This window comes from Boleophthalmus pectinirostris, unplaced genomic scaffold (assembly GCF_026225935.1).
Source record: "Boleophthalmus pectinirostris isolate CB_2022bp ecotype Guang Dong unplaced genomic scaffold, ASM2622593v1 HiC_scaffold_2, whole genome shotgun sequence".
NCBI lineage: Eukaryota > Metazoa > Chordata > Actinopteri > Gobiiformes > Gobiidae > Boleophthalmus > Boleophthalmus pectinirostris.
The window spans coordinates 14,692,039-14,705,054 of record NW_026571152.1 but is presented as its reverse complement, the minus strand read 5'-3'; the positions used below and the strand labels follow the sequence as shown (position 1 = coordinate 14,705,054).

At 37.5% G+C, this 13,016-nt stretch overlaps 1 protein-coding gene across 1 annotated transcript; it reads right to left on the bottom strand.

Moving 5' to 3' along the window:
* Positions 1-517: 517 nt before the first annotated feature.
* Positions 518-12,832, bottom strand: cers3b (ceramide synthase 3b). Its single transcript, XM_020934726.2, has 13 exons — positions 12,694-12,832; positions 12,492-12,574; positions 11,812-11,861; positions 10,571-10,750; positions 8,251-8,368; positions 5,814-5,932; positions 4,231-4,288; positions 4,049-4,099; positions 3,886-3,978; positions 2,906-3,034; positions 2,300-2,406; positions 2,067-2,220; positions 518-1,593 (listed from the first exon to the last, which is right to left on the bottom strand). The coding sequence occupies exons 4-13, from the start codon at positions 10,741-10,743 to the stop codon at positions 1,471-1,473; spliced, it is 1,125 nt and encodes a 374-aa protein (XP_020790385.1). The 5' UTR covers positions 10,744-10,750; positions 11,812-11,861; positions 12,492-12,574; positions 12,694-12,832; the 3' UTR covers positions 518-1,470.
* Positions 12,833-13,016: the final 184 nt, after the last annotated feature.

Below are 13,016 nucleotides of genomic sequence, written 5' to 3'. Positions count from 1 at the left end.
TGCAAAAATACACACTGTCAATGTAAATCTTTTGTCACTTGTAGCCTTACAGCTACTCACAGTGGGAAAAGAGTAACCAAATTTTTTTTTAAGAGTACAGTTTCTTCAATAAGGAGTATGCTGCTAGAAAAGTACTCTTAAAAGTACTTTAAAAGTAAAAAAAAAATTTATCTGAGTAAATGTAAGTGTAACTGAGTACTACACACCTCCTCATTCCACAATTACATATGTTCATCCCCTCAACCCACCCACCAGCAAACACAAATAAGACCAGTCTAACAGTCCTCAAGTCATTTTTCTCAATTAAATAGAAAAGGGATATCTGGATGGGCCCTTTGCAGTTAGAAACGGCTCTGTGTACTCATAAAACATGTGTATGTTAAAATTACTACCTGGAATCCACTAGGTTAATAAAAAGAATGGTTTCTTTCTGGATCTGAACGTCTTTTGATTCTGAAAATATAATATATGCATCAGACTTGAATCTTTTAGCCCCAAGCGAGCCAGAAGTGCTGAGTCAGATGAAATCAAGGCAAAATGTACAGTTACACCTTTGCCTATCCATTCTCATTTTGGTCTAAGAAGTTAGTTACTTCTTATACTAACAGACCTGCCTCTTCTTTGCCCTTTAGTTTTCCAGGTACTGCCAAGTTTAGCAGCTCTATTTAAAATGTGGTTAAAGTCACAACAATCCTTTTTTATGTTTACGTACTCCCCAAAAATGTTACTGTCATCTGATTTCTGGGGTTATCAGATTACTTAAATTACATGTAAATAACAACATCTGAATGATTTTCTGTCCATGTAAATTGAGGCTTCCCGATGTCATATTGTTTCCACAGTGTTCATGGTGGGCTCCAGTAACACCTGCATCTCTCCATACAGTGCCTACTTTGCATAGGCAAATACCATACAAAAGCAACCACTACAACAGCTGACACCTGTAAGACAAAATCTATTTATTTATCACTCTAAATCTCCCATTTTAAACTCTCTTCAATACTTGTGGAGACATCCATGTACTTCACATTTTACAACTTGAAATGCTAAGTGTATTCAGTCATGATTGCAGTGCATAAAAAGCCTGGTATTGTCCCTGTGTCCTCTGCTGACAACAGTGGGGATTATGAGGCAGTTAAAAGAATGCTAAAAATACTAACAGGAAATGATTAGTAGCAAAGGTAGTTTGTTGGAATGATTGGAGAAAGTCCAGGAGGAGGGGAGAGGTAGTGTGGTAAACTGGTGGCCAAGTAGATGTCAAAATGCACACCTTAATTTGCAGGATTACTCAAATATAAGCAAACAGAACTGTTGATTTTGAGGTTACAACCTTCAAACATGGTTAAACATCAGGTAGCGTCATATGGCACCTTTAAAATAGTTTGCTGTCAGCTTCCTTCATATGTAGTGGTTATTTTACATGATATGGCAGTTCTTATATAAAGAATGTGTGCAGTGGTCCATGTGGGATCAGTGTCCAGTGGCTCGGCCCCGGGGCCCGGAGCCGTTTATGTGCCTGGGTTTGTGATTTATCTCTTTGGATGGGTCGCTGCCATCCTCCTCCTCAGCATCGCTTCTGTCATCCCCTTCCAACTACAAAACACAAACACAATACAATCAGACAAATGTCTCTCTGACCACTCTGGATTTTTACAGAAGTGAGTAGTTAGTTAGTGCATAAATGTTGTGTTTAAGCTCTGAACAAGAATCAAAATCAACCTAGAAAACAATAAGTATTTAAAGATGCACTGTAACTTTTCTCGTGGAGGCTCTACTACTTGCTTGTCTCTATGGAGATGGTATAGCTTTGTCTGAACTTATCTATCATCTTGGAGAAAAGCAGGTGCTGTCACCAGGCTGAGTTACAAGTCAGATCTGTGTGTGTTTGAGAAAAAAAATACTTGTAATTGAATAAATGCATGACACATATGTTTATTGCTATTCCAGGCCAAGCTATAACATCTCTATGTAGATAAAAAAGTTACACAGTGCACCTTTAATGGCTCTATATCATACCTTTTGTGATTGAGTAAACAGTGCCATTACAATAGGTGTAATAGTCTCACCGTGCTGAACAGTGCCTTGTAGAGCATGCGATAGATGAGCACAGCCCAGTATATGTGCAGCCCCTGCAGCACCACTAACATGAAGTTAAAGAAGTAGTACCCGAAGAAGGGAGGGTACAGCTCCAAAGGGTACACCCAGGTGCAGTGGATCAGCCTGGGGGACAGAAAGCTCATTTAGAAACTGTGTCAAACATTCACCAGTGTTAAGTATTTTTCATAACTGTTAGACTTACCAAAATGGAAAAATGACAAGTCGACTTAGCGTAAACAGAGCTGTAAACACCACAAATATGACATTAGCCGCCTTGTTCCTATTGGCGTAGTTGACCACTTTTGCAAACTGAAAAAAAGAAAGGACTTAAGAGAGTTGAAAAAAATATAACAATTCTCAAATTTCTACTAAAGGTTGATTCTTTGTGCCAAAAGTTGCAAGATGTATTATGTAACTTTTCTCATGGGGGGTCTACCACTTGCTTGTATCAGTATAAGCAGGAGTAAAAAAGAAAAAAAGAGTGCAGTCTGCAGTGTTGACACATGAGAGAACTGTGTCACCTCAAGCGCTGTGAGATCGATAAATAAAGCCTCTTGTAGGTACAACATTTGGTGTCGTCACATAAAAATGGCTGCCAAAACCTTTGTAATATACTAAAAAGTACATCCCCAAAAATCTTTTTCTCAGATATCAGAGCTCCCTTTCTAAGTATTCTATCAAGTCAGTATAATAGTCTAAACCCAGCTGCATGTCAGGGTATATCAGAGTTATGATCCCTCCAGCTCAGATTTGCATACGTTACCTGTGTGTAACTTGACCAGCCTCACCTCTCTGTGCTAACACTCACCTCCAGCAGAATATCGGCCGAGTCGTGCACAGCCATCACCAGAGTCCCAATGCGGATGTAGTTGGAGATCCAGGAGAAGCTCAGGAGGGTCAGCGTGGCTATGTGGTGGATCACCTGCTCATTAAAGTCCTACAGGAAAAGCATAACAATGATCAAGTGAATAATAAGGATTTTAAGCTCTGTAAATTAAAGCTTTCAAGTGGAGCGTTCACTTCCTGAATAATTTAAAACTTTAGGCTTTTATTAAATTCATTTTCATGCACACAAAGCTTGTTTGACATATACAGCAACAACACAGCACAACAAACACAGACACATTAAAATAGACATTACAATACACTCAGCAGCTTTGGAGTTGTATCAGAACAAGTATAAGACCACACAGACTAGTAAACGCCCATGGACCACTGCATAGCCTACCTGGACGACTGAGGTATATATAGATAAGATACTGTATATAAAAATTAAGTACTATGATGGCATTCTTAGTGTTTAAATAAAATGGTCCCATTTCTCTACCTTCATAGCACTTTACATCAAGGAACCATTCACCCATTAACACACCCATTCATAGACCAGTGTATGCAGACATTGGGGACAAGGTGGGTTAAGTGTCTTGCCCAAGGACACAACAACAGCATTCATCTGTGGGAGCTAGAATCACACCGCCAACCTGTGGGGTGGGTGAATCTGACCGCTCAACCATTGATGTTTTCGAGTGTGGTATTTGAACTTCCAACCTTTGGATCAGTGAACAAACACTCTACCAACTGCACTACTGTGTTTTTATTATAGTCATGGTATCAGAATCAGTATTGAGTATCAAGTCTATTTCTTAGTAGTGAGTTTGAAATTTTTGTATTGTGACAATACTACTACCAATACATATCATATATTCTTGTACTCTACATAATGATAAATCAATACACGGATAAAAGCTCAAACCTTTATGTATATGCCTCTTGTGGGAGTTGACTTACTTTTCTTTTAACGTCAAAGGTGAGGCTGAGCAGCAGGGAGAAGTAAAATCCCATCTCACAGTAATAATACCAGTACTGTGAGGGCAGCAGGGACTGGAGAGACACAATAGGACGTCAGCTCATGTTATCACAGGGACACAGCGCAGAGACACAGACTACAGACCTGTTTGGGAAAGCCAGCCCACACCTTCCTCAGGTCATACACCCAGGGTTTCTGAAAAGACAAAAAATGATTCAAAGTGGTGAGAATAGGAAGTAATCTGATATATAATGGCCCATATATCAACTAGCAACAAGAGTAAAAAAACTGAGAGGCCGAAAGTGAACAGCCATAGTTGAACTTACATCATAGAGAGCGAGCACACCTCCAACAAAAGCACAGAAATAAAAAGCACATCTCCAGCTGTAACAGATAAAACATACTGTCATCATGCATATATAGGTAATATTTAATCCTATATTTGATCTATGGGAATGCTGAGTGATGATGCCACTTCTGGGTCCAACCAGCCATTTCACAGCTGATCTCTAGCCGTGCCTTTTATCCAACAAGAGGCATTTAACTTTCAAAAACAACTGTTTAACCATAAATTGTATCAAATGTTTAAATAATTTAGTAATAAACCACCTGTGTGATTATCAGTATATCAGTATATCTATAACTAGCTGTCACTGCTTAGTTTAGCCTAGCTCCTTACCTCAATCTCATACACTTTTTGTCTTTTAACATAAATTGTAAAAGTTAATTATTGTAAAATGTTCACTGTTTTCAATCTGCTGTCGTGCCTTGGACCTAGAAGTGACGTCACACTTAACAACTCTTTATTCAACAAAATGATAGTACTATAGTACAATTACTTTAAAAAATTGCATATTTTATAGAACTTAAAGCACCACTATGTAAAGTTTCTACAGAGATGATTACCACCTGCTTACTTGACTGAAATTAGTAATACATATTTTGCATTTATTCAATTACAGTTGTTTTCATTGCAAATAGAAAAAATGGCCCTGTGGCATTACTTGCTTGTCTCAGTGGAGACAGATGAAGCAGAAACAAGCAGGTGACAGATCCTCCACAGAAAATATCAACAGTGCACCTGTAATTAGGGCAGTTTTCAAATTCCCAAAAAGAAAGGAAATCTTGTAGTAATCTATACAATGTCTGGTAACTATTTCTAATATGCATGTAGCAGTATATTTGGTGCTTTCTTTGTCACTAGTCATGCTGCTGAGAATGAGGTAACCTGGCAGTTTTCTAATGATCTGTAATGTCTTCAATGTCTGTATGTCAGTAACTTATTTTATATAATTCTAGAATCAGAAAACAACACGTCTGGGTTTAGGTGACTGTCAGTCCATAGGTCTATAGGCCTATTGTTCATTTGCAAATGTTTATGTTTAAGTTCAAGCGCCTAGTCATTGATGAATGACCAAGTGCAACATTTGAGTTTTTTTCCTCATATGAAAATATCAGTGATATATTGGAAGCAGGCTCTTGTCCATGAAGGAACATGATATCACTTTACAGAATATGAAAGAAAATAAACGAGGTTATCTTGTACAATTAGTATCTCACAATCTATGAGTTGGTTTTGTATGAAATGATGTAGTACAATGTGAACGCCTAACCCGGCTCATACCAGATTTATATGTATTGTCTCTGGATTGAGTTCTAAACATCAGTCTGGGATGGCTCTCACTGAAAGTGATCCAGGCCTATCGGGACATTCAAACTAATACTCCAAGCTGGTTAAAGCGGCAGAAGAGTGGAACAAACTGAAAAATCAATTTTGTTACATTCAGTTGAGAGAAAAGCACAGGCATCTTACTCATCCACAAATGTACAAAGTAAGTGCTTCCCTCTGCTTTGTGAACTCACAAATAGCATGAGAATTCATCTTGCTGCCCTCTTGCCTCAGGCTTACCTAGCCTCAGAGAACCTCTTGCGCAGTCCGGGCCGGTCCTGGTTCCTCCTCCTCCTGAACCAAAACTGGACCTTCCTCTCAGACCAGCTGCTCTTCTTACATAGAGACAGCACCTCCACCTGACAGGGGCAAACAGCTGTTAATCAAACTGTGAGAGCAACTATGAGCTCTGCGCTGGTTAAAATAACTGGAATTCATAACATGATTTAATTAATTTGATTATAAATGTAATACACATTGAGCAGAGTAGAAAGATAATCATATTTGAGAAAAATGCTACCCATATTTTGATATTACTAGTAAATTTTTAAAAATCAAATCTAAAATCTAGTACATCTGAAGAATAGCCCATGGTGCAATTTGAAAATTCAAATTATGTCTTGAGGTAAGGTGCATTTAAATACATTTGCCACAGATTAAAATTAAAAGTACAACTTAGAACTAACTGGTTTCAAAATATTTCTCACGCAGGACAGAAAATTATGGTATAAAAAAAACTAAATATTATGTATATAAATATATATACATATATATATAAATGTCCCAAAGTGACAAATACATTTATTTAATTTTTCATTTCATATTTCAAGATAAATTATCAACCAGTAAGGTTTTTTAAAAGGCCCTTGAGTAGTACAAAAAAAACCCCAAAAAACATGGCAACCTGGCAGTAAACATAAGTCAGATACACAGGCTTGCTATGATAACACATTTTGAAGCATGGTATATTGCTGTGTGATAAATGATAATACTGAAATTACTTTATGAAACAAAGCAGGATCCCAGTAATCCAGTTTTTAAATATACTGTATCATTAAAAGACATGAGCTGCAACAAATAAATAGCACTAGGATATGACCATAGAAGTTATTTATTCTACTATCTACAGCCTTGTTACATAAAAATAACAAAAGTCTCCACATTATTGCAAAGAAATTGTCACAAAACACTTTCATACACTTCCAGTCAAACGTTTGGACCCAATTTTTACATTTATGTTTCTACTTTATTTCCATGATTGTTTTCATTGTAGATTCTCACTTGAAGGCATCAAAACTATGAATGACACAAGGAATGTAGTAAACAAAATATTATCTCAAAATAACTCCAAACTTGCTTTTGATTTTAGTTTGTTAAAAATAGCGTTTACCCTTTGTTTTGAACCCCCGTTTCCACTTTTGGCTTTACTCGACCCAGACAAGGAACAAATGTAAGGTGAAAACCATTTCCAGAGACTTCAACAAAAAACTGCTTTAGAAAAGGCCCAGGCTTTGCAGACTTAAGCAAAGGGTGGCTATGTTGAGCATTTGAAAAAATAAAAAAAATAAATATATATAAATATATATATATATATATATATATATATATATATATTATATATATAATTTTATTTTTTTTTAGCCGAGAAACTTCTTTACTTCATAAATGTTTATATCTTCCATCATGAATTTGATGTCTTCTCTAAGTATATAAAATGTAGAAAGTAGTAAAAACAGAAACAAGCGCAATCAGAGATAGCAACCTGGTCCCCCATGAGGCATTGGTGGGGGCAGTTCATCACCATGGAAGTCAGCTTATGAGGAGCCCAGCCCATATTACATGATCGTTTTATGCACAATGCAGTGTGTCTAGCTGTACAGTGCCCATGATCATTTATATGATACTGGTCACACATGAGAATGTCTGTGTTTACTAACGTATAACAAAAATGTAATTTTTCATGATTTCCGTATATGTTAGTTCTGTGACTGTAAATCAGTGTGTTGTGTATCACCAGAAAAAGAAGAAATGTTAATTATTTTAGTTCCAATTAGAATTTTAACGGCAAACACTGAAAGAGAAAGGAACTGTTATAATTGGTGATTATCTCGAAAACTATTAATATTTTAGTTTAGGGGTTATGACCAAAAACACATATTTGACCTTTGTTACCTTAACCTTCAAGTGACCTTGACCTGTAACATCCAGTGTACTCCGGTAATGTGTGTACCAACTTGTGTGATGATTGGGTGAATATTTTAGGCCGCAGAGGTTCCGAAATTAGTGAAATTGCCAATCCTTTATAATAGTGTGACCTTTCAATTGACCTGTGTGACCTCAAATGACCTCGGATTATCATCAAACTTTGTTTTGCGGCATCGGGCGTGGGGGCTTGACCCACGTACCAAATTTGGTGACAATCGGTCCATAAATGGCGGAATTATCGCGGGTGGTCTGACACACAGACACACAGACATACAGGGTGAATACAAACCCTGGTCAATCTTTCGAGGACCAGGTAAAAAACATTGAAAAACAGGGTGTGTTTAAACTTTTGATTGGTAGTGTATATCGAATGATAAATCAATCTAGTAATTATCGTGACAGGTCTTCACATCATTCTCACTCATTTCCCTTTTCATAATGTAGTGTTGTCTTTACATTGTAGACTGCAGACCTGTGAGGGGAACCTGGTCCTGGTGCAGTAGTATTCCTCCAGCACTGGGTGAGGCTCTGCAGAGACTCGTGCTTTGTCTCTCACTCCCCAAGCATTAGCCAACGGTGCAGCCACGAACCTGCCACAAAACACATGGACACAAGGATCCCATTGTAAGAACAGCGGGAAGAGCAGCCAAAAATGTCTGCTTGTCTCCATGGAGATGTTCTTGCTTTGCCTGGAAAGTTATTGGTTAAAGTCCAAAGTATATGAAATTAAACCTATCTGTCTCCAAGGGAACAAGCAGATGATGTCATTAATAAGTTACAGGTCAGATCTGTGGAGAGGCAACCCTACTTACAGTAAGAATGCATGTTTTTCAAGGTATTTTTGAGCAATATAAACATCTGTAAATAAACAAATACAAAAAATATGTATAAGTCTAACGGAATACTGGGATCTTCCATCAAACAGTTACATAGTACAGTTTTAATTAAGAGATTTGCACATATATAACTAATAATATGGTAACAAGTAAAAGTATCTGGTGATAAAGCTACTACTAAGAACAAGTGGGTAACTGTTTGGAATTGAAGCTTGTTATAGTGTTGATAAGAATGTTTACATGAGACAAATTTGCTTGGTGTAGTTGTAAAAAATAAACTATAAATAGAGAACATAAAATAATACTTTTTTACATTTTACTAATAGGGCTATTCTGTTTGGGCATTGTTGAATTAAGAATCAAGAGAAGTAAAAAGTCATGTGCTAAAAATACTACAAGTAAACAGTGAATGCCACTCATGACCACCTCCTGTGCTTTCCTAATCTAAAGCTTTGAAAGAATGCAATAAAGGCTTATCTACTTACAGTGGCGATAAAACTCTGTAAAACACGCTAATACTTCAAAATAATAATACAGAAATACAGTATAACTAAACTAATCTTGGAAAGAAATGTTACAAAAAAACCCCAAAACAAAATAACTGGACTGGAATAAATGGACACTTTTAAAATGTCAACTTTGAACTGAATTTTTACTTCTCCAACCTGTAGCTCTCCATTCCCTTCCAAGTAGCTTGCCAAGTGATTTCGGAATTGTACTATTGTGCTGAATAACAAAAATGTGGTTAATTACATGCCTATTACTATTATACATGTGTCAGTTTAAAGCCCAACTGTGTGCACTAATGAATGGACAATGGTTTATGTTTTATCGGCATCCAATTGTTCCCGAAGGCTCACCCTCTTTCTTAAAATCGTCTCAATTTCTTGTGGCACTGAGTAGCTCTCTGGCATTTTTGTTTTGTAAAGTAGCTCACAGGAAGAAAAAGGTTGGAGATCCCTGACATAGTATGACAAATCTACAGTACACGTACACTTCATTAAAAAGAGTAGTTAATGATGTAAGTAATTGCTACCTCTCTGTTTACTCATAAGCTCCAGACGCTGACTCCCTCGTTAGTGGCAGCTTGTGCAATGCTATTTCTGCAACTCCCAGCACACCCACACCTCCTCTTTCTTAGTCATGTCTCATCTCTCAAGCAGGATGCTAACCAGGAGAAGGTTCATGCTACCTAGTAAATCCTTGGTCTCATCTGAGCTCTGAAGCTCAGCAGGGCTGGGCCTGCAAAGTGCTTGGGTGGGAGACCACTGGGAATACCAGGTGCCACAGTGGCTCTAGTGGTCATTACTGTCATTACAGTTTTTTTCAATTGTTTAAGCACATTTTTTTGAAACTTGTATTTGAACAGAGGCACAGGTGGTGAAAACATTTGGAACATTTCTCATCAGTTCACACAATTCTCAGGCTCTTTCTCACAACATTTGACACAACTCTCATTCAAAAGTATTCATGTGTTTTTATTCCCCAACATCTTTCAGTTTTCTTCAGCATAAATATGTAAATCTACTTTGCAATTGGTAATGTGTACAGTTATACTTCACATACAATACAGACAGGTCTAGACAAAAAAGCACAGCTTTTCCAGCTTTTCATCTGTGTAATGCACAAACTGCACTAGATCAGTGATTCTCTATGGTCACTGAGAGAAGAACTAAAACTTCCAAGATGCACTGGCAAATGAAAGAAAGAGCACGAGTTTGAGAGGTTTGATGGTAAAACTTGCTTTTGGGAGATGATTGATCAGTTTTGAATGTAAAACTGCATTTTACTGAGATAATATAATAGTATTTTGTGTGAACTATTTTGCAAATGTCAATTTTCAACTGATAAATGTGCCAAGAGATTGAAAAAAACTGTAATTTAGGTTGTCTTACAGGTTGCCATAAGTCTGCAATGCTGCAAGGCGTTATTACTTCAGGGAGAATGGTGCCGTACCTCTCAAATAGGTATCGAAGCAGCAGCATGCCCAGGGCGAATGGGAGGATGTGGTAGAGCTGAGAGGCTTTGGCGTACACTCTGTCCTCTGTGTCCTCCAGATCTGACCACGACACGTTCACTGGTAACCACAGCCGCTCCCACCAGAGCCACTCCTGCACTGTCTGCAACATGCTGCTGCTGTTGGGGGACAGAACATCATATTACATATTAAAAGTGAACTATGCCACTTCTGGAGCATATACACAGTATAACAGTGGAGACAGGCAGGTGACGCCACCAGTCCAAGTTATAAGTCAGACTTGTGAAGAGGCAACCTCGCTCACAGTAAGATTGCGTGTTTTTCTAGTTAGTTTTGAGCAGTTAGAATACTTGAGGCTAAGTTTAAGATATACTTTTCCCCATAGGGAAATTTGTCCTCATTCTTCAATGTCACTGAGGCAACCTGTCAGTAACGATGCTGCAGTGTGGCGCCCGGGACTCATCTCCAGATCTTAGCTGGAGGATTTAGCTATTGTGCATGTTTTGAGTTAATGGGGGGAAGGAAAATGTCCAGAGGGAACCCACCCAAACACAGGGAGAATGTGCAAACTCCACACACAAAGGCCTTGGGTGATGTGAGAGTTGAACCCTGAACCATTTTGCTGTGAAGGTGTAATTTTGTTTATTCATTTATTGTTTATTTATTTAAGTGAAACAGCATACATTAATGGAGAGCAAGTGCTGTAAATACACTAGGCCACTCAAGGCAAAGAAATATCATCTCCATGGAAACAAGTAGGTGGTGCATCCCCTACTTAAAAACTGACATAGTACATCTTTAATGTAATTTTGTTACAATGGTTGTAGTTAGAAAGAAGAAAATAAAATGGAATTCTTATTAATTTATTTTTTATTACTTTTAAATAAAAAATAGCTGTATAGGTTTTGCAATTATGCTTCAAAAATATTTCTTTCTAAATGAAAAAAAAATTGACACGCTGAACTTCATGACAAAATTAAACTTGAGCTCCATTAGTAACACACATCGCCCATGACAATATATATCAAAGGGCGTTGCAGATAAGTGCCTTGACACCACAGATAAGTCCTCTCCTCTGGTGGACTCTGCCCAATGGAGTGATAAACTATTTTTGTCCAAACATCATGAAAATCTAACAATCTCTCTTTGAGACGGATAAACTGTGAGTGTATTTCATTGTGCGGTGGGTTCATAAGACAGAATGGGAAAGCTCACATACCTGCAGGCAGTCTTGACAAGTTGCAACAAAGGGGAGAGGAGCTGGGAATCCTGAGTAAGAATGTTAGACTGTATTAAAACACACATCCGCTATAAATGAGTAATAAGTAAAGTATTACACAATAAATATTTTGTTTTTTCAAATTGAATATGATACGTTCGTGGTGGTTCAACATTTAAAGTTTTTCAATTTGGTAATTTCTTTGAAAAACAGAAAATTTTGCTATATCTGGTAGGTTTGTCAAAAGTATCAAAAATCATATACTAGTCAATACTAAAACTAGTATTGAAACTAGATACTTATTTGAAGTATTGATACTAAAAAGTCACATCAAGAGGATAGAAATGAACCTTTCCTGAATAGCTTGAGTATGAGACCACATATACTTATAGGGATATATATATAGGGATTACACAGGTATAAAACCATGTGGTAAAATAAAAGAAAGTGCTATGATTTGATGTCCAGAATCACATTCATTCTATTCTATTGTCTAAATAAAAAAGTGTTTTTATTATCATTGTGGTATCAGAATCGGTATTGAGTATCAATTCCATTCCTTAGTATTGAAATCGAGTTTGAAAGTTTAGTATCGTAGCAACACAAATATTACCCCCTGCAATCCAAATTAAATTATGAAATTAAAAGCAACATAATCATTTCAAATCGCTTTGCCTTACCTTGCTAATAATCTTGTTTGTAACCTTGTAGTTGTTCTGGCTGTCCCCTGCCCGCTTCCTGCTTTATCTAATGAGTGTCCATTCTTTGTAGGGCACATGAAACACACACAGGCAGAGCAAATATTGACTCGCGTCCTAGCTTAGCTCTTCTCCAAATCTGCATCATGAGAAAAGCTATTAGCCGCAACGTAACACTGCTCACCTGGATAGCAAATGATCCCACCCTCTCATTCTCTTTGCACAGATGATCACTCCTTCACAGTTGGAAAAAAAACAAACTTTTGAATTCTATAGCTGTGGTTGTTTAAGGAAAGAAACAAGTCATCTGAGAATAGGATTTAGTGTGCAACCTCACCTGCGAGAATTCACTTGGAATGCTGGGAAGCCCCCACAAAGCACCCATTCAGAGGGAGGAAGGGGGGAGGAGCCAGCAGAGGTCCTGGGGTATAAACAGCAGCACAGGGGAGAGTAGACAAATGTTTACAAATGGTCTAAAGACACAACTGTAATGCAATCGTCAGAGTA